Source organism: Sturnus vulgaris, chromosome 23 (assembly GCF_052056855.1).
Source record: "Sturnus vulgaris isolate bStuVul1 chromosome 23, bStuVul1.hap1, whole genome shotgun sequence".
In the NCBI taxonomy this organism is placed as follows: Eukaryota; Metazoa; Chordata; class Aves; order Passeriformes; family Sturnidae; genus Sturnus; species Sturnus vulgaris.
In genome coordinates, this window is record NC_142265.1 from 2333735 (window position 1) to 2361355 (window position 27621).

At 41.8% G+C, this 27621-nt stretch overlaps 1 protein-coding gene across 1 annotated transcript in view; it reads right to left on the reverse strand.

The window, feature by feature from the left end:
- BARX2 (BARX homeobox 2) overlaps positions 1-24520 on the reverse strand; it is a 33981-nt gene extending 9461 nt beyond the window's left edge. Inside the window, exon 1 of the mRNA XM_014891113.2 lies at positions 23804-24520. Within this exon, the coding sequence (XP_014746599.1) occupies positions 23804-24011 (208 nt within the window). The 5' untranslated portion in view covers positions 24012-24520. The remainder of the gene's footprint in view (positions 1-23803) is intronic.
- Positions 24521-27621: the final 3101 nt, after the last annotated feature.

A 27621-nucleotide genomic window follows, 5' to 3' on the forward strand; every position in this document is an offset into this window, starting at 1 on the left:
AAAAGTCCCAGTTTTATCTACTAGAATAATCTTAATCACTCCAAAGCCTAGGGTATTCTCAGGCTCACTCTGCTGCTGAATACTTCTCAAGTACTTGGGAAGAATAAATATAATCCATACTTCATACCATGCACAACTGAAGAAGAGCTGCCTAAACAACAGATATTTTCCTGGGGTTTTTTGTTTTGTTTTTTTCTTTAAGGATTTGATTAATCTCAGTTTCAAGCAACAAGAAAGCTCTTATTTCTGTCCACCCCACAAAGCAAACATCTGGCCACTCTTGCCAAAACTAATCAAGGGCTAAAAATAAAATAGACATTGGATCTGCAGAGCATTTTCTATTATCTGAAAACATTTTGCTTTGCTATTTAAATCTGCATTGGCAGCCACTGTACAGTGAATAACAGATCTGCAGTAAGCACTACCCACATCACCCTGGCATGAATTGGCTTACTCAAGCCACACAGGTCTAGGAGAACCCTGGATTCCTGTTTGCTAATTATATGTCAGATATCTCTGCAAAAAGTTGTATCATGGTTTGATGTATTCAAAGATTTTTTCTGTCATTTGTTTTTCTTTTCAGCAGCAACAAGGAGATGTTACATCAAGAAGACCAACCTGAAGCCATCTCCACTCATCTTCTGGGATGTTTCTAATAAACTTCTTTTAAACTTCTTCTGACCACCAGCTAAGACACAGTGGATACACCACCACTGCACCAGATCACCTTGCAGAAGTTATAATTAAAAATGAATACTTGAAACAAATATTTTCCCCTTCTTTACTCCCTCTCCCCATCCTCCCTGGCTTAATTTCAACCCCAGCAGACACAGAATAGAAGGAAGAGAAAAGGGAAAGCACTAATTAGTTGCACAGTTTGACTGCCGGCAATGGAAGAACAGTTTTCCTCCCAGGCAAACTCAGTTTCCAAATGTTGTTTTGGAAAGCAAGAAAGAAAAAGGAAGGAAAGATTTATGGATCAGCTCCTCTTGGCAGGTGAGCCCTGCTCGGAGGCAGAATGAATCTCACTCAGAATGAGCGAAAGGTAAATAATAAGAGAAAATGAATTTACAACTCAGGAAGGTCTATAAATCTCTCATCTCCTGAGTGTCAAAACAAAGGGAACCAAGAAGGAGTAGAGTTCATTTGGGAAAGAGCTGGATTGTGCTGAAGGAGCAGGCAGTCTCCTGACAGGAATAAGCAAATCCTGAGTGAAGCAAGGAAAACAAAAGAAGCACGGAAATGTTGAGAATTAGCTGAACCACACACAGTTTCTTTAGTGAGGAGGGCATTACATCAATTTTTTCCAAGATCCCAAAAAAGCAGAGATTTTCCAACCATACCAATTCCACAGATCTCAGCTAGACTTTACCACAGCATCCAGAGCTGAGCAGGAACCTGGTCCAACCCAGGAACTCAATGTGGCCCAGGAGCCAAGTGCTTAAAGACACCAGCCAGGTACCCAGTGTATGCTGAAGGACGCACGACATCCCCTCAGGCAGGGTGGGACTTTGCCTTGTGGTTGCCAGACCTGCCAAAAGCTGAGCAGAGACAAAACCTTGCCCTTGTACAAGGGTTCTGTTCCTCTGCTGAGCTTCCTCACGCAGCACATGGACCTGCAGCAACTGCAGGAGCCCCACTGAGGGCAGGAAAGCAATTCTTGCACTCAGGTTAGATCTTAACTATTTTTGGTGACATCAGATTTGAACCTTTTCTGCTCCATCTGTACTAGGCTTAGGCACTGAGAAGTTCCCCAGACATGGGAGACACTTTCTTATTAACTATTAGAAGGCATCAGGTTCTTCCCAAGGCCAGCACTACGCTCCACCAAGCACCCTGATACAGACATAAAGGCAAGAGGAAAGGGAAGAACAGCAACAGGCTGTGCATATACCAGAAAAATTCACATCCTCTCAGGAGCAAGTGCTTAGAGAGGGAATTTCCAGGTCTCTCAGACTTCCTTGATCCAGCCCTTTCCACTGAGCACTTGAATCTTAAGTTTAAAAAATTACCTCGTTGATGTTTCTGCTGTGCAGCACGGTGGGAACAGATCCCTCTGCTATCTCCAGAATGGGAAGCAGCAGAGCCATGCCAGGGGATGGCTGCACCTGAGCCAGTTATGGCCTGGGCAGAGGTGGGCTAATGAGGTTGTGATCACTGTGCTGACAGCCTGGCACTTCCCAGCTGTGAGTCCATGAACTTGCACGGAGCAGCCCTTGGAACACACTGGCACAGATGGAAGACCAGGCACAGCAACAAAGCCTCCCTCAGCTGTCCTTGAGCAAGGCAATTGAGCTAAGAGGTGGTACCTAAGAATGGAATTAGATGTTTTTAGCACCCCTCTCAAACAAAGCTTGGCCAGAAAGGTAGAGACAGGTAATTTGTCAGAAACCCTTTGTATCAACCAGATCAGGCATTGATTCTCTTCTCATCCTTTTCAGTCTTTCTGTGGGACAACCCTCAGAGACTCTTTTACATTTCCTATGCCGCTTATAGTATTGGAAGAGCTGGAAAACCTGCAGTTAATCCTCTGAGTCCTTGCAAGTGCCATAGCTCAACTCTATAGGCAGACTTTTCTGTGGCTATTACATATTAAATATGAATCCTGGAACCAGAAGTGTTTGAAAATGTTCTTTGTTGCCATTCTTCCTCTCCAGCACCTCAAAGTTCAGTGACAGTTAGCCTTGTTTTGGCAGAGGAGAATTGTCTGTGGTTTGGTTTCTTTTTCTACTTGCTCTCTTTCTTTGGATACATGTGGAAATCAACTATAGCTAAGCTAGAGCTAAAGTCTCTGCACAAGAGCAGAGGTGAAGGGCACTTCTGGGATATTTTGAGAGCTTCCAAAAATAGTCTCAAGACTCAGCCCAAATGCAGAGACAAAATTTCCATAGGAATTGTGTCATGGAAGCTACAGAAAAGCAGAGCAATGGACCCTGAAATCTTAAGTGCAGAGCTGGAACACGAACAGACACTGCTGGTGCTCTAAAATAGCACCAGTGAGGTTCCTTGGAGTAAAGTTTAACTGCTCCTCAACCAAAGACTGCAGGTACATTCACACTAGTTCCTTTTGCCACTTCAATGAACCCTATTAATCTGACAAGGACCACGAATCTTGCAGACATTAAATACAACTCAGCAACACAGCAAAAAGTGTAGCAAATGCCTTCTCTTCATTGTGGAAAAATCCAGACCCAACTGATGTCCATAGCAAGATGTCCATGAGCTTCAGTGGAGCCAGGATTTCACCTGCATGTGCCCACAGAAAGAAAACAGAAGACAAAACAAAAATAAAAGGAAATTACTGCAGCTAATTTTAGCACAGCTAAAATGATCTGATCCTTTTTTTAGGCATTCTGACTGAAAGCCAGCTCTTCAGGAGTCTACACCTCTGTATGAACCAAGTGGGAACAGGAGAAAAAATTGGCATCTGATCAAATGGCAATTTTTGACCTTGGATTTTCAGGTGGGAGAAAACCTGGGCTCATCCTGGAGTCATGTTTAACCTTCCCTAAGAGAACAGTCTCTTTTCTCTTCAATCACTTTTCTGGGGGGAAACAGGTTTTCAGCTAAATCTGTTGCAAACAAAACCACTGATGTTGGTGGAGGTTGACTTAAAAGATGTTCCTCCCCAAAGCATCTCCCACTCTCCAATTTCTGTTCCCTGTGGTCTGGGACACTTGGAGCTGTGGCTCAGTTCAGCCCAATTTCAAAGCCACAGGGGAAATTTTCTCAGCTCTTGGAGCTGTAGGATCCAGATTTTCCATTATAAATCTGTCCCCATTAGCAATTTATTGCTGTATAACTTCTCAATAATAACAGCAATTAATAAGTTTGAATGATGCAAGTTGTGCATGCTGCAGGCCTCCACAAAAACCAACAGAAAAAAAATTAATCCTTACTTATTGATGAGATTTGATATTCATATTGTGCTTTTTTTGTGTGTTTAAAGCCCTGCACACAGTAAGTAACTGGCCTTGAACAGCTGAGAAGTCTGAGAGCCTCCCTGAACAAGACTTGTCTCACTCCGTGCTGTCACAGGCAGATGTGGAACACCTTGCTTCTATCAGGGCTGGATATTGGGAAATTATCCAATTTAAAAACACATTCCAAAACTCACCTAGAGCAGCAGTGTCTCCAGGGATGCCAGATCCCTGAAGGGTGGCACCAGGGATCCTGTGGCAGGGCCTTCTGACACATTCTGTTCAGGGCCATGGTTGGGGAGGAGATGGAAATGCACCTTGGAGCTGGAGGAAAGGGCTGGCTGTGCTGTCCTGGGGTGATCACTGGGATATCCTGGGATAGCAATGCTCAGCCACCAAGTTCATTCCCAACTGCTGAAAAGACACAAGCCAGCACGGCCTGGTGCTAAAGGCTGCTGTCCCTGCACAGAACAGCGTTTCTTCCAGGCTGTCAGTCAAACAGAGGAGTGTGCCAGGACCTTGTCAGATCCTCAGTGAAGAGGAAAATTTATATATAAAGAAGATTTATTTTGTTTTAAAGAAGCATTTAAAGAATCTATTTGGCCAGCACTCAAGAAATCCTTTGTGACAAATGTAATGGCACTGTGGCTTCATCAGCAGAGAATGAATCAGAACAGAAACCACTTCTGTACTTTGAATTATTCTGCTTCATGTTCTCAGATGACAACCTGCCTTTTTGATGGGGGCCCCCCTTGAGTCAAACCTGCCCCCTCCAGCCAAACTGAGCACGGGTCAGAGAGGTCCTGCTCATTGCCTCAGGCTACACAAAAGGGACTCTATCTGGGATTCCTCATCTTTAGCTGGTGATTCCTTTAAATCCTACTCAGTGGGAAAGGAGATGCTCTGAACACAAGCAGATCTGCCTTAATATTTATTGGATACATGGGCCCAAGGCCATTGTGGCTTTAAACAGCTCCCAAGGGAAGGCAGGTTTGGAAGGGAGCCTCCATTCCAGACCCTTACTGCTTGGACTCAGAGGGAGTTCTAAACCCAGGCCACATCAATCCCAGAGAAATAAACACCAGCACATCTCCATAGACAACATTCAGGCAGTGCAGGGAAGTTCTGGGATACAATCCTCCAGCTCCCTGCCCAGATCTGCACCAAGGGACACTTTGAGTCCACTAAGCCAACTGCAGCTAGAAACTCTTTCTTTTTAACTCAGTTAAATACTGAATTACTAAATACTAAATCATGTTAAATACTTCAGCCAAGAGCTCCCTCCATCACTGAGGAGAAGGCTCAGCACTAGAGCTCATCACCCACCAGACCCAGACTTCACATGTGGAGCAGCCAAAGGATGAGAGAATGGAACAGCTCTAAGGGGTGGATTTACAGGAAGTTTCTGGTCTTGGCTATTGGGGATGGAGGGGGAGCACAGCACTAAGATGCCAGAACTCTCAGGGTGTCTCAGTTTAAGTTGCAACAGTCTACCAAAGACAGACATGACCAGACATCATGGGACACTGGGAGAGGCCAGATCAATTCCTCTGTCAAGGAGCAAGATTTGGACTTTGATAGAGAAGCGTCCAGCTGGGTGGAGCTCGTCCTAGCTGAGAGGGTGGAGTTTGATACAAGGGTAAGTCCTGTCCTGTGCTCTGTTCTGCTCTCTGAGCATCTCTCCCTGGCCACTGCCCAAGCCTTGAGTCTATATGAACCTTGGACCAACACATTATGGCCATTCTTATATCCTCACAGATCTGACAAATGATTCTTCCTTTTCTCAGGCAGTTTCACAGTTTCTAGCCAAGTTCAAACACACAATGCTATGGATGCATAAATCAATCAGTCCCTCACTTCCTGCTCTGTTAATTATTATCACAGCATCCATAAGCAAACAGCAGCCTTGGCCAGCTGACTAGCCATGCACACAAAAGCACTCTTCAGGTTTCTCAAGCCCACCCTTGTGTGAGCTCCAGCAGAAAGCTGGCCATAAATATCACTACCTCTTCCTGCCCCAAGGCTCTAAAACACACTACTGAGTGACACATGGGAAGAAAGAGAGTGCTATTGTTTCTCAACACCAGACTGTGTAAATTTTGCCTGATGGATCTTTTGGAAAACACTTTTTCCTTCTCAGGAGAATAGTGGATCAGTGTTTAAAATACACAGACATCTCGCTCTTTTCCTCCCTGCTGAAATGAAAGGGGGACTTCAGCAAGTGCCAGTGTTAATCTGAAATGGACCTGTCACATCTTGGCAAAGCCTCTGCCTCTTATAGCTGTGGCTTATAATCTCAAGGGTTGCTTTATTCATAATTTTGCCCCCATCAGGACACATTTAGCAGAGAGTTTGGTCTCTCTGAGTGACATTTATGATTCTTTGATTTTACATCTGCCCTAACACAGAGAAAACCCATCTCTATTTCCTCTATGGACAAAAATAAACTCTGTGGACAATTTGGCTGAACAGCTGCACAAACAATGCAATTTAGAAGCATGTAAATGATACACGAGCAGGTTTTGTTCACAGCCTGCCTGTCCTTTGTGGTTGCCAATTAGATCAGTGGTCTTAACCCAGCTCTGGTGGCTGGGTAAGGAGGAGAGACACGCACAGGGAACAAAGCTGAGCATAATGGACATCCCAGTGTTATTCCAGGAAGCTGAAACCCTGTTAACAGAATCCAGAGCACCCTGGAAGAGGATTTCCTCCAAACCTGATCTTTTTGTTTGAATAAGCTATGTCACAGCTTCCATAAGCACAGGACATGGCTATTTTTATCCTCTTCACATCAAATAACAGCACACCCATGTCACCTCATAGATCCAATCTTAACCAAAAGAGAATGAATTGAGGACAACTAAGCTTTCACTTTTTGGAGGGGGAAAAATACACAGCTGGATTTCCAGGTTACAGAATCTTTTCACTGCCAACCATTCTACAACAGAAAAATCAGTCCTGGCAACTTCATTCCTGAAGCAGCTTCCTTGACTAAAGGACTCTGTTACATAAAGTCAGTCATGAGCTGAAGACGTTGCAAGAACCATCAGTCATCCATTCATCATCCATCCATCCATCCATCCATCCATCCATCCATCCATCCATCTCCACCTCTACCTGCAGCCATGTGCATCCCATATGGACACAGGGAGGTGGATGCTCCCACCAGTTATAGCCCAGTCTCCCAGCAAACTGACAGATGGGAGCCAAAACCCAGCAGGTTCATTCCAGGCTCAGTGGAGTATTGGGGTTTTTCAGCTGAAACACAAAGTGAATTTCACTCTTACAGAAATTCATCTAATCCCAAAAAATAAGCTGAAAAACAGATGGGCAGTCCCCAAATGGACACGCTAGATTAAACAGTTCCATGAGAAAAATGTCAGCCTCAGAGATGCAAAGTGCTTTGGAGGCATGAAACCAGGTATGTGCCAGAAAAGTGATGACAAGGTTTCCCCGGATACCAGGCTGTCCATACCACACCCCTGACAGAAGGATGAGCCAGACATTCCAGCTGGAGAACTCCAGCTGTCCTGACCTCCTCCAGCTCAGAGGAGCTGAGGCTGCCCCTTCCCTGGAAGTGTCCAGAGCCAGGTTGGATGGGATTTGGAGCAACCTGGGATAGTGTAAATTGTCCCTGCCCATGGCTGAAACTGGATGAGATTACAACCCAAACCATTCTGGAATTCCATGATTCTGTGATCTCCAAATGCAAGCCCTCACTCATGTCCAACATTAATCTGTGTGATTTTTTCTGTTCTGATAGGAAGTCAGCCAAGGAAACACTGTTTACACATCTTCAGACAAATTTAGATTAGACTTTGGGTGGAGATAAGGCCCTAATTAATCATAATGGATGGAATTAGGTTTCTACAGTGCTCAAATTCAACCTTAATTGTGAATTAATGCCCTTATGGGCAGAAGTTTTAGAAGGACAACTGTTGCAAACAGCTCCAATCCAGAACTACAAATGTGCCCCTGGAAATGCTCTCATTTAGGGATCAAGGTGGGAAATCTAGGGATCCAGATGGAAAACCCTCCCTCAATCTAAGATTTGAAGTCAAAGCTTTGGTTAACACCCCCCTCTGGTTTCATCACTCATGAATTCTCCTCCGAGTTCCCCACAGCTCCTGTCACTGGGAATGTGGCGCTGTGTGTTCCACAGGGATGTCGGGGCTTCATAATCTCATTCCAATGCCAGTTATAAAATAGGCAAAAAACAACACAGCCCATTCTTCCCTTCAATTGTAGGTGGGTATATCATTCCCACCAGCATAAGAAATAGCTCCAGGCTGATGGGAATATTGTCATATTCCCAGTGACTTTACTCTGTCCCATAAAAGCACCAAAAGAACAAAGTTCTGTTCACTTTGGTGTAGATTTTGGGGGAAGAGGACCTCAGGCACAGTATTTCCATGCCTTAATGTTCAATCTCAGCCAACTCCCTGCATCCCACTGGACTTCTGTTTTCCCTACATGCAAAATGAGGGTGATATCACCAACCACAGCAGTGATATGGTCTGGAAAGGACCCAGCAGCAGCCACGAGGGAAGGCAGATGTGCTGCTATCTCCCAACTCACTGCAGACATTGCCCATTAATGCATTGCATGAGCACTGTGTTGAGAACTCTCTTTTGTGTCACATGATTATGAAATTCCTTAATGTGCCACTATTATATATGTTAATTTGAAGCAATGCATGTGTCCTGTTCTTGTGCAAGCAGCAATATTTCCATGGGAACTCCTCCAATAACAGGCACAGATGCAGTATGTGGCTTTTACAACAAAAATAGTTTTTTAAGCTCAATTTTAAAAAAGTTCTCCTCACCCAACAAAGACCTTCTGCCCAAGATCAGCCGTCCCTGCCAATTTTAACATGATGCTGATCTAAATAATTCTGCAGGGAAGATTTTCTATATCTTCCAAATCTCACCACTACCAGACTGATTTGGCACTGCTGGGATAAAACACATCTTAGATTTGGCATTTCCACATGCAAGCAGACAAAATCTTTACATTGACAGAGTTTTCATTAAGGTCTGAAACTGGGGCTGTATCCCACCTGGAATGTTACTAAGCTGTCCAGATATTTTAGGCAATTATTGGCATTTACTGCTCTCTGATAAAAACACCCAACACTGCTGACCAATCACAGGAATTGGGTTGCTCTGCTCACCACTGGTGTGATAGTTCTGAGGGAGCTTTTAAATTCTGAGACCCAAAAGAGCCTTTAATTCACATTTGGTGAATCACATATGAAAAACTGTTTAAACTTTATTTTTTTTAAAACATCCTACTCATCTTTTCCTTCTGTTGAAAGTATTGATGCCATGCCCATAGCTGTCCCTATTCCCATCCCTGATGATCCAAGGACTTTCAGTTTTTGTGGAGCTTGTGAAAGATTTGCTTGGATGCTGCATTCCATTTCACTGCTTTGAAATAGATTTTCTCCAATTAATTAAAAAGTGCTTTTAAAAGCTTTTCTTCCTTACTTTAAGCCATCCTACAGAAGTTAAAGCCTTGACATTAGATGGATACAATGTTGAGTCCATATGCATATAAATATATTGTTGGTTAATAAAAAGGTGAGCTCTGTATATCTTCTGTGTATTCCAACCACCACAAACACTCTACCACCACATCCTTTACACATACAAAATGAAAAAGTGGAGGGAAAAGTGCAATTGAACCTGTAGCAAAATCAGAAACTTATAATCTGATACAAAAATTGGCTCAAGTACCTAAAGATTTCAAATTATTTTAGTCCTTTATTAAAAATAAATTAAGAAAACAAAGTTTAAGGCATTTGAATAGCTTGCCCCTTCCGCATACATAGAGTTTCAGAATGACAACACATTCCTACTTGTTTCCAATTTGGAGTGAAGAAAGTAAGAATCTTGAAAGGAAAAGAAAAATCTCATATTATAAAATAGTTTTATGAGTTGTCTTCTCACACATTAAAAGGAGGCAAGGAAAAGGCAAATTTAAATTATTTTCTCTTCTCTGTGGGTCACCTTTCATTAAATTGCTAAGAATGAAACACACGCCCACCAGGACGTTAATGTCTCATTTTCAGTGCTGCTGGGCTGAGGAGCCTGAATAAAAAGAAATGGCTTCTCCAGTGAGACACATCATCCATCGTCAGCATGTAAAACACAGTCGTTAATCACAGCGCAACCTGCTTATTATGGGCATTCAAGCACTGGCAATACAAATGCTTATAAAACAGGGGCTCCTTTCACAATTCTCTGCCCTTGTCTCTCAATAGTTTAGAGGATTAACCCTTTTGCAGTGAGGGATGGGCAAACTGGTTTTGCCTAATTCCAAACCAACCTGACATCATGGGTTCAAAAGTTCAACTTGAACTCGAACATTCTCAGGTGCAGTTTGTGCTGAGGGAACAAAGAACTCAAGGGGAGATAAGGGAAGTAAGATAGCAAAAGAGCAAATTGAAGAACCCTACAGGGCATGGACTGAGTGTAAAAATCCAGTAAGAGACAAAGGATGGACAAAAAAATGGTGATGAAAGAGTTGAAACTCTTGCAAAGTAATAAACACGATTTTGTCTTAACACCTATCTTAAAAATGATTTGTGGGGAAGTCTCTGCCCTCATACAGAATTCCCTCTGCTGGGAAAAAACAATAGGATTTTACTTGTACTTAATTAATACTCATGAAGAGCACAGTAACACATACGCAGTTAAACATACACTGACTCTACAACTTTGGGCTTCCCTTGCATTTCTTAGCAAAGAATTTTAAAATACTTGATGCTAACGTGTAATGAACCACCATTTTTCTTTAAAAATTGGGAAGGATGAGGAATTCAGCTGGTTCCATGTGATATATGAATTCAAGGACAAAGCCAAGTAGGGATGGCCCAAGCACATCTCTCAGCTCTTCCCTGGGCTCTGCAAAGCCCAGCTGCACTGAGTTATCCCTGCTCCCAACACAGCATGTCCCAAGCTGCCAGATAAATGAATGCTCAGCAGAAAATGGTCACTTATTTGCAGTCTGATGCAATTCCTTTTCTTTTTCTACACACCCAAAGCTTCTATTGACTTCAAGGAGAAAATAAGTGAGGACAGGAGGAAAATCAAGAGGTACTGAGAAAAGCAGTGTTTGGACATTTATGCAGCACACAAAAAAAACCCAAGCCTCACTATTTACTGATAGTTGTAACAAGTGAAACACTTGAATGAAGAAAATTCTTGTGGAGAAAAACTAGATGAGGTGTGTATTTGAATTTTCTCTTGAGGTGTAAACTGGTCCCAGGTTAACCAGAGCTGATAATTTATCAAACACTTAAGTTTGTCATCAACTGGACAAGCATTTCCAATGTTGGTATCAATTACTGGAGGTAAATGACCCGTGACTGGCTTTGGGGAAAACAAACATTTTGAGAAGACAAATTAATAGTCCACCACATTTTAAATTACACTAAAGCTACACACCAGATACTGGAAATGAACACTAAACTTTCTTCTGGGTAGCTTTTACGAGTTAATTAACATTGCTGCAATGGGTGGTGGCAGCAATTCCATTATAATTTACTCCACATATAAGAAATACTCAGTGAATGCTTCATAGGCATCACTGGTTCAGAGTAGAGTGGGGTACATCCCAACGAATCATCAGCAAGGAGTTAAAATCAAAAATATCTTGAGTTAAAAGAGACTCACAAGGATCATCAAATTTAACTCCCAGCCTGCACAGAGCAAAATCACACTCGAGGTACTCAGAAATTCAGCATTGGCTCTACTTCCCAGAAACAGAAGAACTATCAGGAGTTTTCTCGAGGTATTTCTTCTAAAGGCAAGGGTTTTTTCAACCAAAGTCACTGTCAAGACACTGTGAATGAAAGGCTTCTCAGTATCCTTCACTGCCAAAAGAATTTTCTATCCTGTAATTTACTACAGGAAAGCACCAATTTTATCTTCTGGATGGAAGCTCAGATAAAAACCACCAGCAGGTGAGAGCTTTACTGATGGGTTTGCTTTTTCAAAGGCACCCCCAAAGCTGAGCTCAGTGGTGAGCCAAGGCTGTGCTGAGCAGTGTCTGTGAGGAAGGAACAGCAATGCTCAGATTTTAAAAAGATGCCAACTAATTCTAATGCGTTTTTACAAGCTCTATCATGACTAATTGTGCTAATATTGAAAAGGGAGAAATAAGGCCTGAATCACAGAAATCAGCTTTTTCAAACATATTACAGCTACAGAATCACCAGTTGCCATCAAAGTGTTTCATTGCTCTCATGGCAGTAGTTTTGCTCAGTGACAGGGAAGAATCCATGGTTGAGCACGTGCCACAGAAGTCCTGTACTCATGTTTATCACAGTTCTGTCCCTTTTTCCTGATTAAAGCTGCTGGATGAGTATAATTTTTCCCCTTCTCCAATGACCAAATTTCTATTTCATAGTTGCCAGCTCTATAGAATGTGACAGTGGAAGCTATTAATTGATCCTGCTATTAATAGAAAACAAGGAAAACAGGCCAAAACAATTACAAAAGCTGTGACAGCACAAAAGAAAAGGAAATGATTTGCCAAACTGAGTTTTCCAGAACTAAAGCCCAGTCCATGGAGCCAAGTACACAGCAATAGAACACTCCAGCACTCCCATGCCAGCTGGGCATGCAGTCAAATCCATCTTTTCCATTTCCACACGGGTCCAGCACCTCCATCCTCCACAAAGAACCTCTCACAGAGCCAGAATGATGTCATACCTTTAAAACCAGGATGAGGCCCTATCTTTCATTTTAGCACAACTGCTACAAAGACAGAAACCAAACCAGACTGATCCCACACCTGCAGAAGTACTTTCAGCGCTTGGCATGGACTAGGAGATCGTCTGTGCAGAGATAAATTTAGTTCACCCAGAGATGGGGATGATCCCAGTGAACAGACATTCCTGGCTGTCTGCACAGCCTGCCATAACCCAAGGATTTGATGGGATGGCACTTGGGATGGGGAGCTCTGACCTCCCAAGAGAGTCAGACAAAGGCACATCAGGAAACCCTACATCTGCAATCAGAGCTGCTCCCTGGCTCTGCTGGAAAATGGACAGGAGGAAAAATTCTGAGGATAGAATGAAAAGAATCAATCCAGAATGTATTAAAAAGACATAAATTGTCTTAAAGGAAATCTGTGAATCACAATTTAAAAGATAATAATGATTTAAAAGATTATCTGCCCAATTTTGTGAAAACATCGCCATACTTGAACTTATTTATAAATCCACCATTTTATCATGTAGATGATTTCTTTTTAAATAATATTTTGGGTGCTGTACTTTGTTCAGCTGAGTAACAGATGAATACCCACAACCATTCCAGCTTTGGGATTAGCTCATGTGAAAGTTTCATTAATTTATGAGCTGATACTTACAAAAGTAAGCTCTCTAAATCTTGACAATTAGATGAAACAGCAGCAGGATTTATACAATCTCCTTTCAGTCATCTTTGCTGCCTCTTCTGATGCAATCACTTCAGCAGCAAGTCTGTGATGGACAAATCCATCCTCAGTATCAATGGCTGTGACATCTTTTCACAACAGAAAGGTGCTCTGGGGATTAAGCATGCCAAAGAGGCCTCTGTCACAGCCACAAGAAAAAGGCTTTTAATAGGGCTGCACAAATCAAATCAAATCATTGGAATTTCATAAATGCTTTAATTTTAATGTAATTTAAGTGCTGAACTACCTTACAGTAATGCGTTTTAAAATGTTTATAGTTAAGGCATAATTGGATTTGACTCATTCTGGCCCTGATCCAGCTACGATTTAATTGACTTCAGTGGGAGTTGGCCTGGGCTCTAAGTAATTTTAACTAAAGTAATCCATCAATTGTTCCTCACCCACTTCATCAAACTCCTTCCTATCATTTATGATTGCTCTGTAATTTATTGCAACAAGGTGAAACCAAGCCTTTTAACTCCTGGCATGGCTTCCTGACCCTTGGTAGAGAATTTCACCATATGCAGCCACCTAAACCAGACCTGCTCAAGAAAAGCCAAGAGCATAACTCAACTGAGCCCCAAACCTCCTGGTACTATCCACAGAAACCTCCAAATATCAGCTCCTCCACAGCTTAGTCACCACAGGAGCAAAATGAGCTGTTAGAAAAGCTGTCAAGAGGAGGCTTGGAACGAAACAGGCAGAAGGGTGAAGGAAAATGCATTCACAAACACGCACAATTTTTTTTGGCCAAAAAAACCCATGTGCTTCAGACTTGTCACTGTTTTATTCTATCAACGATTACATTACTGGTTTCTATTTCAGGGGGCCTTTTCATATTTTTCCTCTTTGAGCCACAGGATTAAACACCATGCAGAGCATTAGGCATTCCATAAGGCATATCATGCTTTGTGCAACATGCAAGGAGACGTTTTCCAGAAAAAAGTACCACTACTGCTAATTTTATTTCAAAGATGACAGATTAATCTGTCATAGAATACCCTGTTTAAGAAACCACAAACATATCACACACATTTCTCTGTATTCTAAAAAAAAAAAGGAAATGTTTTTATTAAACCTTCAACTCTTCTGTGCTTACACAACAGAGCTCTGTTTTTTAATGGATCAATGTAGGCAGCTCTACACTGGACGTGGCAATAGGCACCTGCACACTCAAAGGTACAGGAACTTATTGCTTCGACATTAGTTCTCAAGATGTCTATTAAAATTTAATTCAGATGAGATTCAATTCCTGAAAGGTGAAATAAATACCAGTTTAAAAAAAAAATTCACTGGCAGGAAAAGTAGCCATTAACTGCTCTGTGACTTGCAAAATAATCATTAAAAGAAATATCCAAAGGCAAATGGTGCCAAGTGTTTAAAGATGACTTAGTGATTACGTGGAAAACTCTCTTATTCTGATGGAAATCCAAAAAATGAGTAGTAAGATTATCCAAAATACAGGGCAAATATAAATACTTCCAATTCAACCCCTTCTCTGCATGAGTTATCCTGTTGGAGTCAGACAATGAATTACACGAATAGAAACCACTGGCAGGTCAAAAAATTTACAAGATAAGACCTGAACATACACATCCAAACACATTAAGGTCACTGAAAAGTTGTTGCTTGCATATTTGCAAGTTTTTTGTTATCACATCTCCAAAGGGAATTATAATTTTGTTGTACGGGAAGTTCTGGAAAACTATTTTTTTTCCTTCCATTCAAAAAAAAAAAAAAAAAAAAAAAAAGAGAGAGAAATGAAAACAAAGCAGATTTGTCTGCTAAGGTTCTTTCAGGTTGTGTGTTTTAAGCATTCTGGATGTGCTATTTGCAGTCCAAAGATTTTGAATATGAGCGCAGGGGTCCATGTTCAGGAAGATGGGGGTTTTTTTGAAAGACTTCTTCACCCTTCTCTTGAGTTACTTAAATATATCTCAGCTGTTCCCAAACACCTGAAATACCTGCAGATGGTATATGGGTATTGTTCTGAGCTGTGTTCTGGCCAAGAATGGGTCAAAATGTAAAGGTGCATGAGTGGAAAAGGGAAAAGACTGGAAAATGGAAAGTATTAAGTATTACTGTCTTAGCCAGGTCCTAACACCAAATCTCTATATTTTTAAAGATGTCATTAAAATGTAGCTTTGGGAATTCTGGGCTAGAAATCTCTCAGCTAAATTCTCCCACAGTCCTGGGAACCCAAGAAATAATGGATAACATCAGATTTCTCAGCTCCCATTAGCTTGTCCTTGTGATCCTATTCTATTACAGACTTTACACAAATACAACTGAGATCACAAAATAGGACAAAAATTTTCCAAGGAACTGTTATTTCCGAGCAAGTGATCCAGCATGTTCTGGGCTCTACAATCAAACTGGAGCAATTTTTACATGGAAATGACTGAAAATATTTGGTTGTAACTTTCTCTCCTTGAAAAAGAAAAACAAATAAAATTTTGCAATACTGAAAGTAGCTATTTGCTTTGCCAAATGTCTCAAAAAGGAAAGTGCTATAAAGTTTTGCTTCAGCCTTTAGAAGATAAATTTTCAGTATTTTATTCCCGATTATTTTCTCTGATCTGATTGTACACATACACACACATTTTTAAACGTCTCCCTTGTCAAGCTAAATTTATAACATTTTGCTTTGCTCTGAACTGAAAAGGACACATAATGATTATTTCTTCAATCTACCAACAATCCAAAACACCAATTTTTCTCACTTCTCCTATTTTCACTTGGATGAGATTTTGTACAAATGCAAACCCAGGTTTCCAGTGGCTCCAAACAGCGCCACAGTCACTTCTAACACCAGACAAGTTATCGTGGGCTGAGCAGAAGAAACAAATCAGCAGAATCAAGCAATTAAATCAACCAGAGCAGAGCCTTTCTCCAGCCCAGCAGTGGATTCAGAAAAAACTCAACTCACTTTACTGAGCCAGTGCTCCAGAGCTCAGTTCCTGACACGATGATCAATCCCTGCTCTGCCATCCATTGTGTGCAAACCTGCAAATCTGCAAACCTGAAAATCTGCAACCCTTCAACCCTTCAACCCTGCAAACCTGCAAATCTGCAAACCTGCAACCCTGCAACCCTGCAAACCTGCAAATCTGCAAACCTGCAAACCTGCAACCCTGCCTTCCCCCAGGCCTGCACCGAGGCCACGGAGGTGACTTTGAGCTGGAAAGGCAGATTTTGTTCCATCACCCAAACCTGCTCACCATACTCATATGAGCAGAAAATCCATGCTGAAGATGGATCAGTGCCCCGACCCATACATTGCCAGAGCTGTGATCCAGGGAGCTGATGGGAAAGGAATATACTGCTCAACACAACAGAAATAAAAATACAAAGTCTCCTTAGTAAGTGCCCTGCTCTGCTCCCCGAGCCTGGTGGGGTGATAGGAGCTCCATACATCAGCTCTAAACACTCAATTACTTTTCCTCACCTTCCCCAGCAAGGACTTTTGCCCTTGTTCATGCCCAACTTGTCCTGAAGGCAGCAATGCTGGGGATCGTTGATTCTACAGGATGAAATGGTCTTTTCCTGCATTCTACAAGCAAGTTAAATAAAAGTTCTCAAAATAATAATGGCACTCAGTCTGCACTGCACAGCCTCCATGAGCAGTGCACAAATTGAGGACACTTTTAATGGAAGTGTTGCATTTAAACCCAACTTACTGTTAGACTTCAACTGTGCTTCAGTGCCAGCTGTGAGGCTTTAGAAAATGAGGCATAGGTGTCAATTTTCCCAGTGGAATCCCAGTTTCATTAATGCCTCCTATTATAGCATTCCTCCACAACGCTTATTCATGCCCAACCACAACCACAATGCTGATTACTTGCCACAGTAGGTTTTATTGCAATCACTGGGGTGTGATCTTCTGGTTTGTTCACTGTAGTTTGCCATTCATTAATTCCTCTTATTCACTACTAACAGTACTGAGATAAGACACCAGAAGTCAGTCTTTATTACAGATATTTTAATATCTAACTCTGACATTTCTTCAGAGACAGATTTCTCTGCTCAGTCCTGAGATCTGCTTTCAAATCTAGATTAGAATCTGGGTTTCCTTCTGAAATGCCACATCTAGTACTGCATATAATCCGATAGAGAAAATTAACAGGCACTTCTCCAAGTACCTATTTATCATCACCTACCCATTATTATTCCACATATACCACTTTTGGGCATTTCTGAACTGGATTTTCTGCTAAAAATATCAAAACACTTAAAACCCAAGATGGCCACCCTGAAAAACACTACGCTTTTTAAAAATAGCTGTTGTTAATCTACAATCTACAGCAATTACAGAGGAAACCACTTTCAGTCCATAGGTTCGTTTCATTTACCTCAGTTGTTAAAGTGCTCGTCATCCACAGAAAGGCTTTCCCTTGTAGGGCTGAAATAGACAGGGAGTTATGGACAGTTTGAAAAAACTCAGATTTCCCCAATGTTGCAGCTGAATAAATCCCACTACAGGAGCAGGGACACAGTCCTGACAGGAAATCCTGACTTTTCTGGGTTTTCAGAGGAATGCTCAGTGTAACTGCGATTTCACATTCTGCCATTTCTAGGCAGAAATGTCATCTCTGAGCTATCTTATATCTATTAAAAATACTGCATAGCTCCACTAATACTGGATCAAAGACATCTACAGAGGAAGCACTTTGTATTTCTCAGGATTAATAGAATTCCTTTCTAATTTTGCCTTTACTTTTTGCTACTCAACTAAGGAATTTTACTGATCTTTGCAAGCTAAACCAAATAAATACAAGCAGTTTCCAAAGTATCTTTTTTTTTTCTTCATATGTTTGCACAAATAATCAGTAAAAATCCCAAACATCCTTGCAGCAATGCAAATTTCCACACGGAGACATTTTCAGCTTTGCAATTTAGGTTGGCACCTATTGTCTAAACACAGATTCATTTTGGCCTGCTTCCCTCAACATTTTGGGACACAGGTTTTTCATGAAGTCAGGAGTTGTTTAAGACATGTAGATGTACTGAGCACTCCCTTCACACAGCACAGGAGCAAAACTCTCTCCAAGGCCACTGCATTTGCAGCAGTGTCCCAGGGGCTGACAATCCAAGCCCAGCTGCAGATGCCAGCCTCGGGGAATGTGGGACACACTCAAGTCCAAGTGAGCCTGGCAGAAGGTGCCCCCACTACTCCACATCAGCTTTATTCAATGGGATTTATCCAGCTGTCATGTTCCAGACTGAAACATGATGAATGGCTGGCATCTCATTTTTCCCCGTGCTGGAACACACGCACTACATGGATTCCCTTTTCCTTTCCCAAGCGTTCTGCCTTCCCCCAGGAATTCCATAACAAAATCTGTTCAATTTAAAGGAAAAGATTCAGCAAGTATTTGAACAAAAGAAATGGGATCCACCCCAATTTTAAGTAAGGTCCCACAGCAAAATCAAGCCTTGCCCACATCAAGCCCTTTTGGAAGATAATCAGAAGGAATTTTGCTGTGAGGTAGCACATACAAACTGAGCTATTTTAAGTCACAATAAATCTACTTTCTCACCATGGTTTCCTAAAAAGGCTGAGGAGACTGGGTGAGGACCAGAACGACCAAACCTCATACTTTATCTCCCAAGCAGTGATTCCCCAAAGGCCCCAGCAGGTACCTCTAAGTTAAAACCAGAAAATATCATTTATATGAGGAAAATGACAGTTCAAAAGACCCCTTTGGAATAACCAGCTCCCAATTTCATCCTAAGATAAAACAACTGAAGACAGACATGTAACTGGAAAAGAAGAATTCAAGATTTGAACAATTCTGTACTAGACACCTGACTACATTAAAATCCCAACCACACAAATCCTGAACGTCTTGAACTCATAAAATCCCCCTAACAAACCCAAACAAACTAAAAAATCCAATCACCAAACTAAAAATTTCAATAATAATTTCAAGAGAGCAAATAATAATAATTATTAATGTTCTTTAAAGGAAACTTTTTGCACAGACCAGCAAGCAGAGTAGTAAATTTTCAACAAAGAAAAAAAACAAGTGGAGAAACTTAAGATTGCATTCCCTTCCCAAAGTTGTGGTGCTTTTAAATGTACATAGAGCAGTAGAATCCTCTTTAGCACAACTCACCTAAAACATGGGTAAATTTTTTTATATTTTAGCAGACAATTCTCTCAGAAAATAAGCAAGGTATATTTTTGCTTTGCAAGGTGTCGTTCTGGTATAGAAATTAAAGAGAAATCAGCACAGCCCTACCTGAGATATAGACTAGTAAAAAACCTTGGCATAGACATCAATTACTCTGCTGCTCATTAGGATTTAAATTATAAACCACTAAGATACATTCAAATTTGAGGGATTTTTTATGAGCTCTGGAATAGGGCCTGGTACAAATGAATACACAGCACAGACAATTAAAAATTTGTATTACCAACTTTGCTGAAATAACTGAACTCTGCGGTTGAAGGCAACACAATTCTTTTTAATCCAGACATCTCAGTTCATGTGGAGAGTTTAAAAAGGCCATCCAAGAGCAATATTACTAACACACAATGTCACAAATTCCACTAAGAGCAGGGATCACACACAACTCCCCTCCACACCCTAGCCTAGTTTTCATTTTCAAACTATTTTAGCTCCTTTGATAAATACGGAGCTTTTCTAATTTGACCTTGTAACAGCGTCCTTTGATTTTTTATCATGACCAAAACTACCAATAAATCAAATGGATTTTAAATCTATCACTAAACCAAGACAATAAAAAATAGGGGAAACTAACTAGAATTGAAGTGGGCTTGCCTACAAATATTTTTAATTGAAAAACTAAATCAAGGCAATTTGAAATGTGATTCCTATAGGACTCTGCTCAGTCAAAAAGCAACCGTCAGCAATCACTGTAACAAACCAAGCATATGAACAGTGTATCATTACTTATACAAAATTAATTAATGGTGATATAATATGGAAAGCCAATAAAAACATAAGTATCATGAAACAAGATAAATAGAATTTTCACACAGCCATCACAGCCCAAAAATTCATAAATCAAAGTGGCATTAATGACCATCTGAAAATATTTCTAGTCTTTAAACTTTTAATAATAATGGCTCTGAACCCAGAACTAGCATTTTGTTACAGATTTGGTATTGGTTCAGCCTTGTTTTTTTGGCTCAATGAACACCACAACACATGTTCATATACCAATTTTTAAACTAATAAAAAACCACCAAAACTGGGTTAGGGCTTATTCCAAGCTCTCTTCAATGGGAATCTCCCCAGTGACATCGGTGAGCTTTGCATTAGACCTCACAACTAAAATGTCAATCTCAAGATGTGCCAGAAAAGTCCCAAATGCTTCTTCCACCTCGTTCTGCCTTTACTTGACAAATCTGTTTTGCTCAAATTCAGATGCACTCCGTTAAGTATTCAGCAATTCATGACAGCCAGAAGAAGAACTCTTTTCTGCTGGGCTAGCAAGGTTTTCTGATCCCTCTTCACTTAACCAGGGGTGTTGTTGAACACACACACACTGCACACGTACAACATCTTATGTCTTTCAGCTCCAAAAAAATTATAAAGGCATAGCAGCCTTCTCTCACTTCACGCAAGATGAAAGAAATATTAACTCTAGCCCATGAAAACGTCTACAAACCCTGACTCCTGCCTTGAGAAAAAGCCACGGAGGAAATGTTCAGCTGGAGTAATTTGTTACTCATCAAACGCTCCCAAGTCCCAGTTATGACAGTACAGTAACAAATCTCTGTGGGTTAGGTTAAGACTCATTTTCTTAGATCATGAAGAGACTAAGTGCTCACTCCTTCCTGATTAACTCTGGAGGCAAAGGAAACTCAGGCAGTAAGTTAAATGCCGTACAGTATTTAGTGCTGTATTTCTGCAGCCTTTAGCCCCCTAGTAGTTTGGGAGGGGATTTTATTTTATTTTCACTCTGTGTGTGTGTCTTTGTGGGTTTGTTATTTATTTTAGTTTAGTTTAGTTACAGATTTATAGTGGGTATTTTTCAAATTCTTTCACATTTAAATATCTTTTGCGGTATTGTCCATTTCTTAGCCCATAGTTTCCTTTTATTAAAAAAACATTCCAACTGCCTAATACACATAAAACTTGAATTGTGCCTATACGCCTTAGAATCTGACAGTTTGGAAGTGTGGACTCTGGTAGCAGTTTCCGCTATGATTTAAATTCCACAAGCAAATCTCTTTCTGTACTTCACAAGTGCTGCAATTCCATACAGCTTAGTCCATTAGAAGCAGATATTCACAACCCAGCCTGACATAGGGACAGGCCAGAGCTTGGGCTAGAAACACAACCTTGAGGACAAACTCATTAAAGATCCCAGGCACAAAGAGAAATAAGGTTTTAATTGAAGAGTAACCACAAGAGACTCACTAGCATCACTCTCAATCCACTGCTGAATTATATGAGGATATTAATGTTTATTTACTGAATATACATAATTCTTGCAAAGACAATGCTTGCTATACTTGACTCAGAACTATGTATTTTTAAAATTTCTCTCTTTTTTTCCATGGGGGGTGGTGAGAGTCAAACCCGTTGCTAAGAAGCACCTCACCCGTCCAAAATCCCGAGGATATTTTAGGTGACATTCAGACCATATTTTTTTATGCCACGGTAGTTGTACATGCTTCTGGACACTGATAATATCCAGGCTAATATTCCTTTTGGGTGCTAGAGGGATTTTCTTTTCTAATTCCTCCTCTTTCCGTACAGAAAGAGAGAAAAGTCTCTGTCCTTGTCCGGGTGGGTTGAGGTCTGCAGGCAGAGTCGGGCACTCTGTGCGTCACTGCCACACACTGAAGCCCTTCGGGACGTTTTGGCCAAGCTCTGAATTTCACTGCACAGTAGTGAGGGATCAGCTCTCAAAAATTCCCTTGTCAGCAATATCTTGATTAATAACTACTTCTTCTATAAAATATGTCAGCGATTAGTTAGGGAAGGCAAGGGACGTCACGCACAAATCGGTTGGAAGAAATAAATGTTGATGGAGGATCACATTGTTCATGCAACTTCTTCCCAAAAGCTGGCCAGCATGGGTCTTAATTCTGATCTAGCCTCCTAATCCCTCCTGGATCTTTAATAACTAGTATTTACAAAATAAATATGGAGGTTGAAGGAAGATTTATGCTTGGATTTACTTTGCTTGTCAGACTCTTAGGATACCCTAACAGCAAGTTTTCTATCAGCACAGCTCTGCTAAAAGCTGAAAAGATCCTTCTTATGTATATTCAGCAATAAAAAAAAATCACAAACTAAACCAGCAAACCTAAGCCAAAGTACAGGCCTTGAGGTTTTAAACACAACCTAATACAAGGGCAAAATAAACATTTTCCAGCAAAGAGAAAGAGGAAAAACAGAATTCTATGACCTTGAAATAGGCGTTATTTTTATTGGTAATTAGTCCTTCACAAATATTTTTCAATATATAAGATTTTTTGAAGAATACATTTTTAAGTTGCAGATTCATCATCGCGTTTCTCTTGACACATTATGTGTCACCATTGGAAGTATGGCCTTATGGGAAGAACAGAAATCTGGAAAAACGCCTGCTTCACCAGAAAGAGGGATTTTAAAAAAATATTTTAAAAAATCTGGAATGCATTCTAAGAATACTATTTTTACTTTTAATGTGGATTTTTTAAACGCCTACATTAGACCAGTCTGCTTGTGAAATTTCATAATGCCCATGGTCAAGACCCGATTGCTCATCATGTTGCCTGTGTGGGGCAGAGCCGCTTGTGCGTATTTATTTGTGGTGTCTGCAAAACCTTTTCAAGTATTTTCCCATCTTTGCTATTAGAAATAACCTACTTCAAATAACCTTTCCTTCAAAGAATAAGAGAATTTAGGGTATAAAAACTGTGCCTCTATAGATTTTTTACTCCTCGTCTCAATATTTCTGTTAATTTCTTTGTACTCACACTGACATAATGAAAAAAACACCGGGAATTTCAATGAGCATGAGACGAAGGACGATTTCTAGGGGAACTGGGCTCCTGTAGAGCTCCTTAACTCATTATCATTAGCACTGGTTATATATTGGCTCCAGTGCACACCCTGACATCGATTAGACTGAACCCCACCACTACACACTGATAGTAACTAAAACCTGATAGTAACTAACTGATAGCTGCTAGTTACTGATAGTGACTAACAACAATGCCTGCGCTGGCAAACCCAAGGAGCGGGGATGGAGAGTGAAAGCTGGCTTCGTTCAGGGAGGGTTTGGGGGGGATGAAGAGTGAAAGCTGGCTTCGTTCAGGAAGGGTTTGGGGGGGGATGGAAAGTGAAAGCTGGCTTCGTTCAGGCAAGGTTCGGGGAGGATGCAGCGGTGGATGCAGCAGCCGCTCGCCCGAAAGCCCCGAGCCCGCGCCCGCCGCATCCTCGGGCACCGCTGGGGGTGTCGCTTACCGGCGCAGGAGTGCAGCGGCTTGGGCCGGACCAGGAGCGACGGGCACACGGAGTACAGCGAAAGTTTCTCGAAGTAGTCGCAGGTCTCCTTGGAGAGGATCTCGTCGATCATGAAGGTCTTGTAGCGCCTCCTGCCTGCCTTGGGCCGGCCGGGTGCGGGCGGCCGCGGGGGCTGCGGGCCGGGCTGAGGCTGGGGGAGGCCGTGCATGGCGGGACCCCTGCGGGGCGGCCAGAGCCGCGCCCGGCTCGCATGGGCTCGGGGCTGGCCGGGCGTGTCCCCGCTGTGCCCGCGCTGTGCCCGCGCTGTCCCCGCCGCTGTGGCCGCTTCGGCCGCTCCGCGCCGGCTCCCCGCTATATAAAGGCGGCGATAAGCATCTCTCCCATCGCTCCGCGGCCTTTTTAGGAGGCTGAGGCTGTCAATCAGGGCGCCCGCTGCTCCTCGCCAGCCCCATTGTTACCCTGCGCCGGGCTGGGAGGATCCGCCGCTCCTCTCCCCTCCCTGCTCTCTATTTTAAGATACTGGGGTGTGTGTAGCCCTTTTTAAATTTTTTTAATTTTTTTTTTCTCCTTTTCTCTCCTTTCTTCTCCCCCTCCTCCTCTTCTCTAGACTGTAATTATCTAAAAAAAGTTAAAATGCGGGCTGCCGGAGGAGAGTGCCGCATCCCCGGCCCCGACAGCTTTCCCCGACTGGCATCAAACCTGTTCCCGAACCGCAAAGTGCAGGAGAGTGGCAGAGGGGGAAAAAAATCCTGTTTAGAGATGCCTTGCAGGAGCACTGTGGAGAAGTTATTTTTCTCCGGAACAGCGTTACTTGGACCCCAAGTCTGAGATTATTTTCTGGCGGACCCCTGCTTAGTTCAGCGGGATTTTGCAAAGCTGAGCTTTCGGCCCCTTCTGCTCTCACTGGAAGTTTTCCTAACAGGCTGTGCGCTGAGTTTTATTTCTCATCTCTGTGGCCTCCGACAGGAATCACCAGGATACTCTACTCAGGGAAAGGTGTATCAGGAGGAATCCTCTGGATTAAGTGGTTGCTTCAGGTTTTCCAGAACCCATAGCCAGCTCACTAAGTTTAAATGGGCAGAGAGGCTCATTATGGAGATTTATCACCCCCCCAAAATATAATTTGCAGGTTTCACACAAGGATTTAAATGTAATCTCCAAAAAGTTATCAGCCATCTTTTGGTTCTTTGGCTACATTTTGTCAATCCAAATTGCAGCGAGCTCTTATTTTAGTAACAGAAAACTCAATCTGTTTTTGCAAAAGGTAACAACCATTTCAAACTCTAATCAACAATTTGAACATCTTTTTTTTTTTTAACTGTATTTTTTAAAAGCCTTCAAAACATTCTAAACAATCTTTAACCTCCTTTGTAAAAGCACTACGTCTTTTTTCAATTCAAAGTTTGATTTAAATTCAGTGATACAGTTGCTCATTTACAGAAACTCGAAATCAAAATAAGACACCTGCATTGTCCACACACTGTCAAAACTAGAAGGCAGACGCAAGAATATACCAGACTTTCGATATATCCACTGATTTTTTTTCTTAAAACCTCATTACATTTTTTTTAAGACATAGCACAACAAATTATATTAAAACAAAAGTAAAGCACAGTGTTTTCCTCATTTTAAACCACTGGAATGACATTCTTATTTAAGATAAATTGGTTGGAAATGGTTTTATTTCTTTTTATTTTGAGAAACTAAAGCGATCTTACCACGAGGAATTTAACTGGAATGGGAACAGTTAAGGAGTTCAAGAACTTCTCTCCTCCACAACGTTATAACTCTTTTTAAATTACTTAAAGTGCTGCTTTAATTGCTAAACAGACTACGGATATTTAAGCAGATGAACTGAGTTTGTTATGAATGTAGTTTTATGAGTACTCACCTCTTCATTCAGATATAAACCATTTCGGGAGCACATTTTCTTCGTCTTTTTCAGACACTTTCCCCCTCTTTTTTTAGGAAACAAAGTAATTACCAGCAACATTAACTTCAGTAATTAGTACTTGCTCGTAATTATTGCAAAGAATATTTCGGAAGCAGCAGTGAGCAAGCCACTTGTTTAAGCCCCAAAGCAGCAGCAAATGGATATTACTGCTCTGTGTCTCCTCGGGGTCCGGCCCGGAGCTGCAGCCTCCCTACCCCCACTTCAAATTTATCCTGCTTTTCCTGCCTTTGCAAAACCTGACACAACACAGCAGAGGAATGCTTCCTGAAGAGTATTCCAGGAGCTTGACTAGATCCAGCCCAGAAATCAAGGGTGGAAGCAAACCGTGGGCTCGCTGAGCTCACACACAGTGACAGCGGAACGAGAGACTCTGCCTGTTTTTAAATGTTTGTGTCCCACATCCGAAGGGCTCAGTGTCCAGAGGTGTGTGGCTGGCACCTCTGCCCATACTCTGGAAATGTGATGCCCTCACCTGCGCCCAAGCAGATGAACTGGCAGGTGGGATCAGCCCACACTGACACATCTCTAGAAACTTTATTTATTTTTATAATTGGCATTTAAAAGTTAAGTGGCCAGAGCAATAGGGTGGTTTATGTCGTATGGAAACACACACTGGCTGTCAGTCAAAAAGGGGGTGCTTTGGTCAGGAATAATCAGGGGTTTTGTTTCCAAAATTAATGAAGTGGCTGGAATAGCGAACATCTGCCAAGGGGACTCAAACCCCAAGCAGCTGTTGGAGCCCTAGCACTCTTCCCATGTAGGACAGCCTTGCTGATAAGTGCTGCTCCCTGAGGTTTCTCTCGTGGCTGAGAGCTGTGACTGGACAGGAGGCTGGGAAGTGAAAGGCACATTCGGGAAGGTTTGGAGGACAGAGATTTGACGCAGTCTCTGTGTGCCAGGCTGGCACCTGCGTGCCACAAATGGCAGCCAGGAGCAGGGACCAGGATTTCTGCCCTTTTCCAAGAGGGAATTAATCTAAGGGGCACAATCCTCCATTTCACTGACTAAAGCATTTTTTCAATCAGAATTGAGGAGGAAAATAGCACTGCTGCCAACCTGTCAGTCAGTAATAAGTCATTTCTAAGGAAAAGCAGGGAGGTCAGCCCAGCACCAGAGAGCTGGAAATAGATTGTCCAGGAGGGCAGTGGTGTTCAATCAGGAGAGATATGGCAACAGGGTTTTCTGGAGATAACTAGTTTTCATTTGGAGTCAATTTTGGCTACCAGGCCTTTTGTCTGCAGTGCCAGAACCCCACAGGCATGGTGCACCTTGGGAAAATGATTAAGCACCTTCGAGATGACTTGTTTAGTCTCAGCACGAACATTACCATGAGAGACAGTGATTAAGGCAAGGGGAATTAAGTGGCTGCTGTATTACTAAATTTGTGATTTAGGTAGTACCCAAGTGGCTCTGCTTAGGGCAGAGTCAGCGGGTTGTGATCACTTGCTGCTGTATTTGTACATTGTTGAGCACAATGGGATTGTTTGCCTAAAGAGAAGAATTCTGTCTGTTGGGTTTTCAGCTCACCAGTTTCCACAAGAATTTAAAATGCAAACCTATTTTGATAGAATGAGCAGGATGAACTAAAGTGCCAAAGTCTCTGAAAGTGCATTGGCTCTCAGTCTGAATTCCTGTTTCCATATCAGAATGGCAAAGATACCTTTCGCTGACATTACCATTTTTAATCACTAGAGAAGTCCCTTTTCCAGTGAAATGCAACCACCTTTGAAAACGGATCTGTACAGACAAAATCCTGCTAAACACGGACACTCTGATCTCAAGTGCATACTTTTTTCAGCATGATATTTGGCTTGATACTTGATCCAGTATAGAAAAATCAAATCTGTGGCTAGAAAGAGGAAGG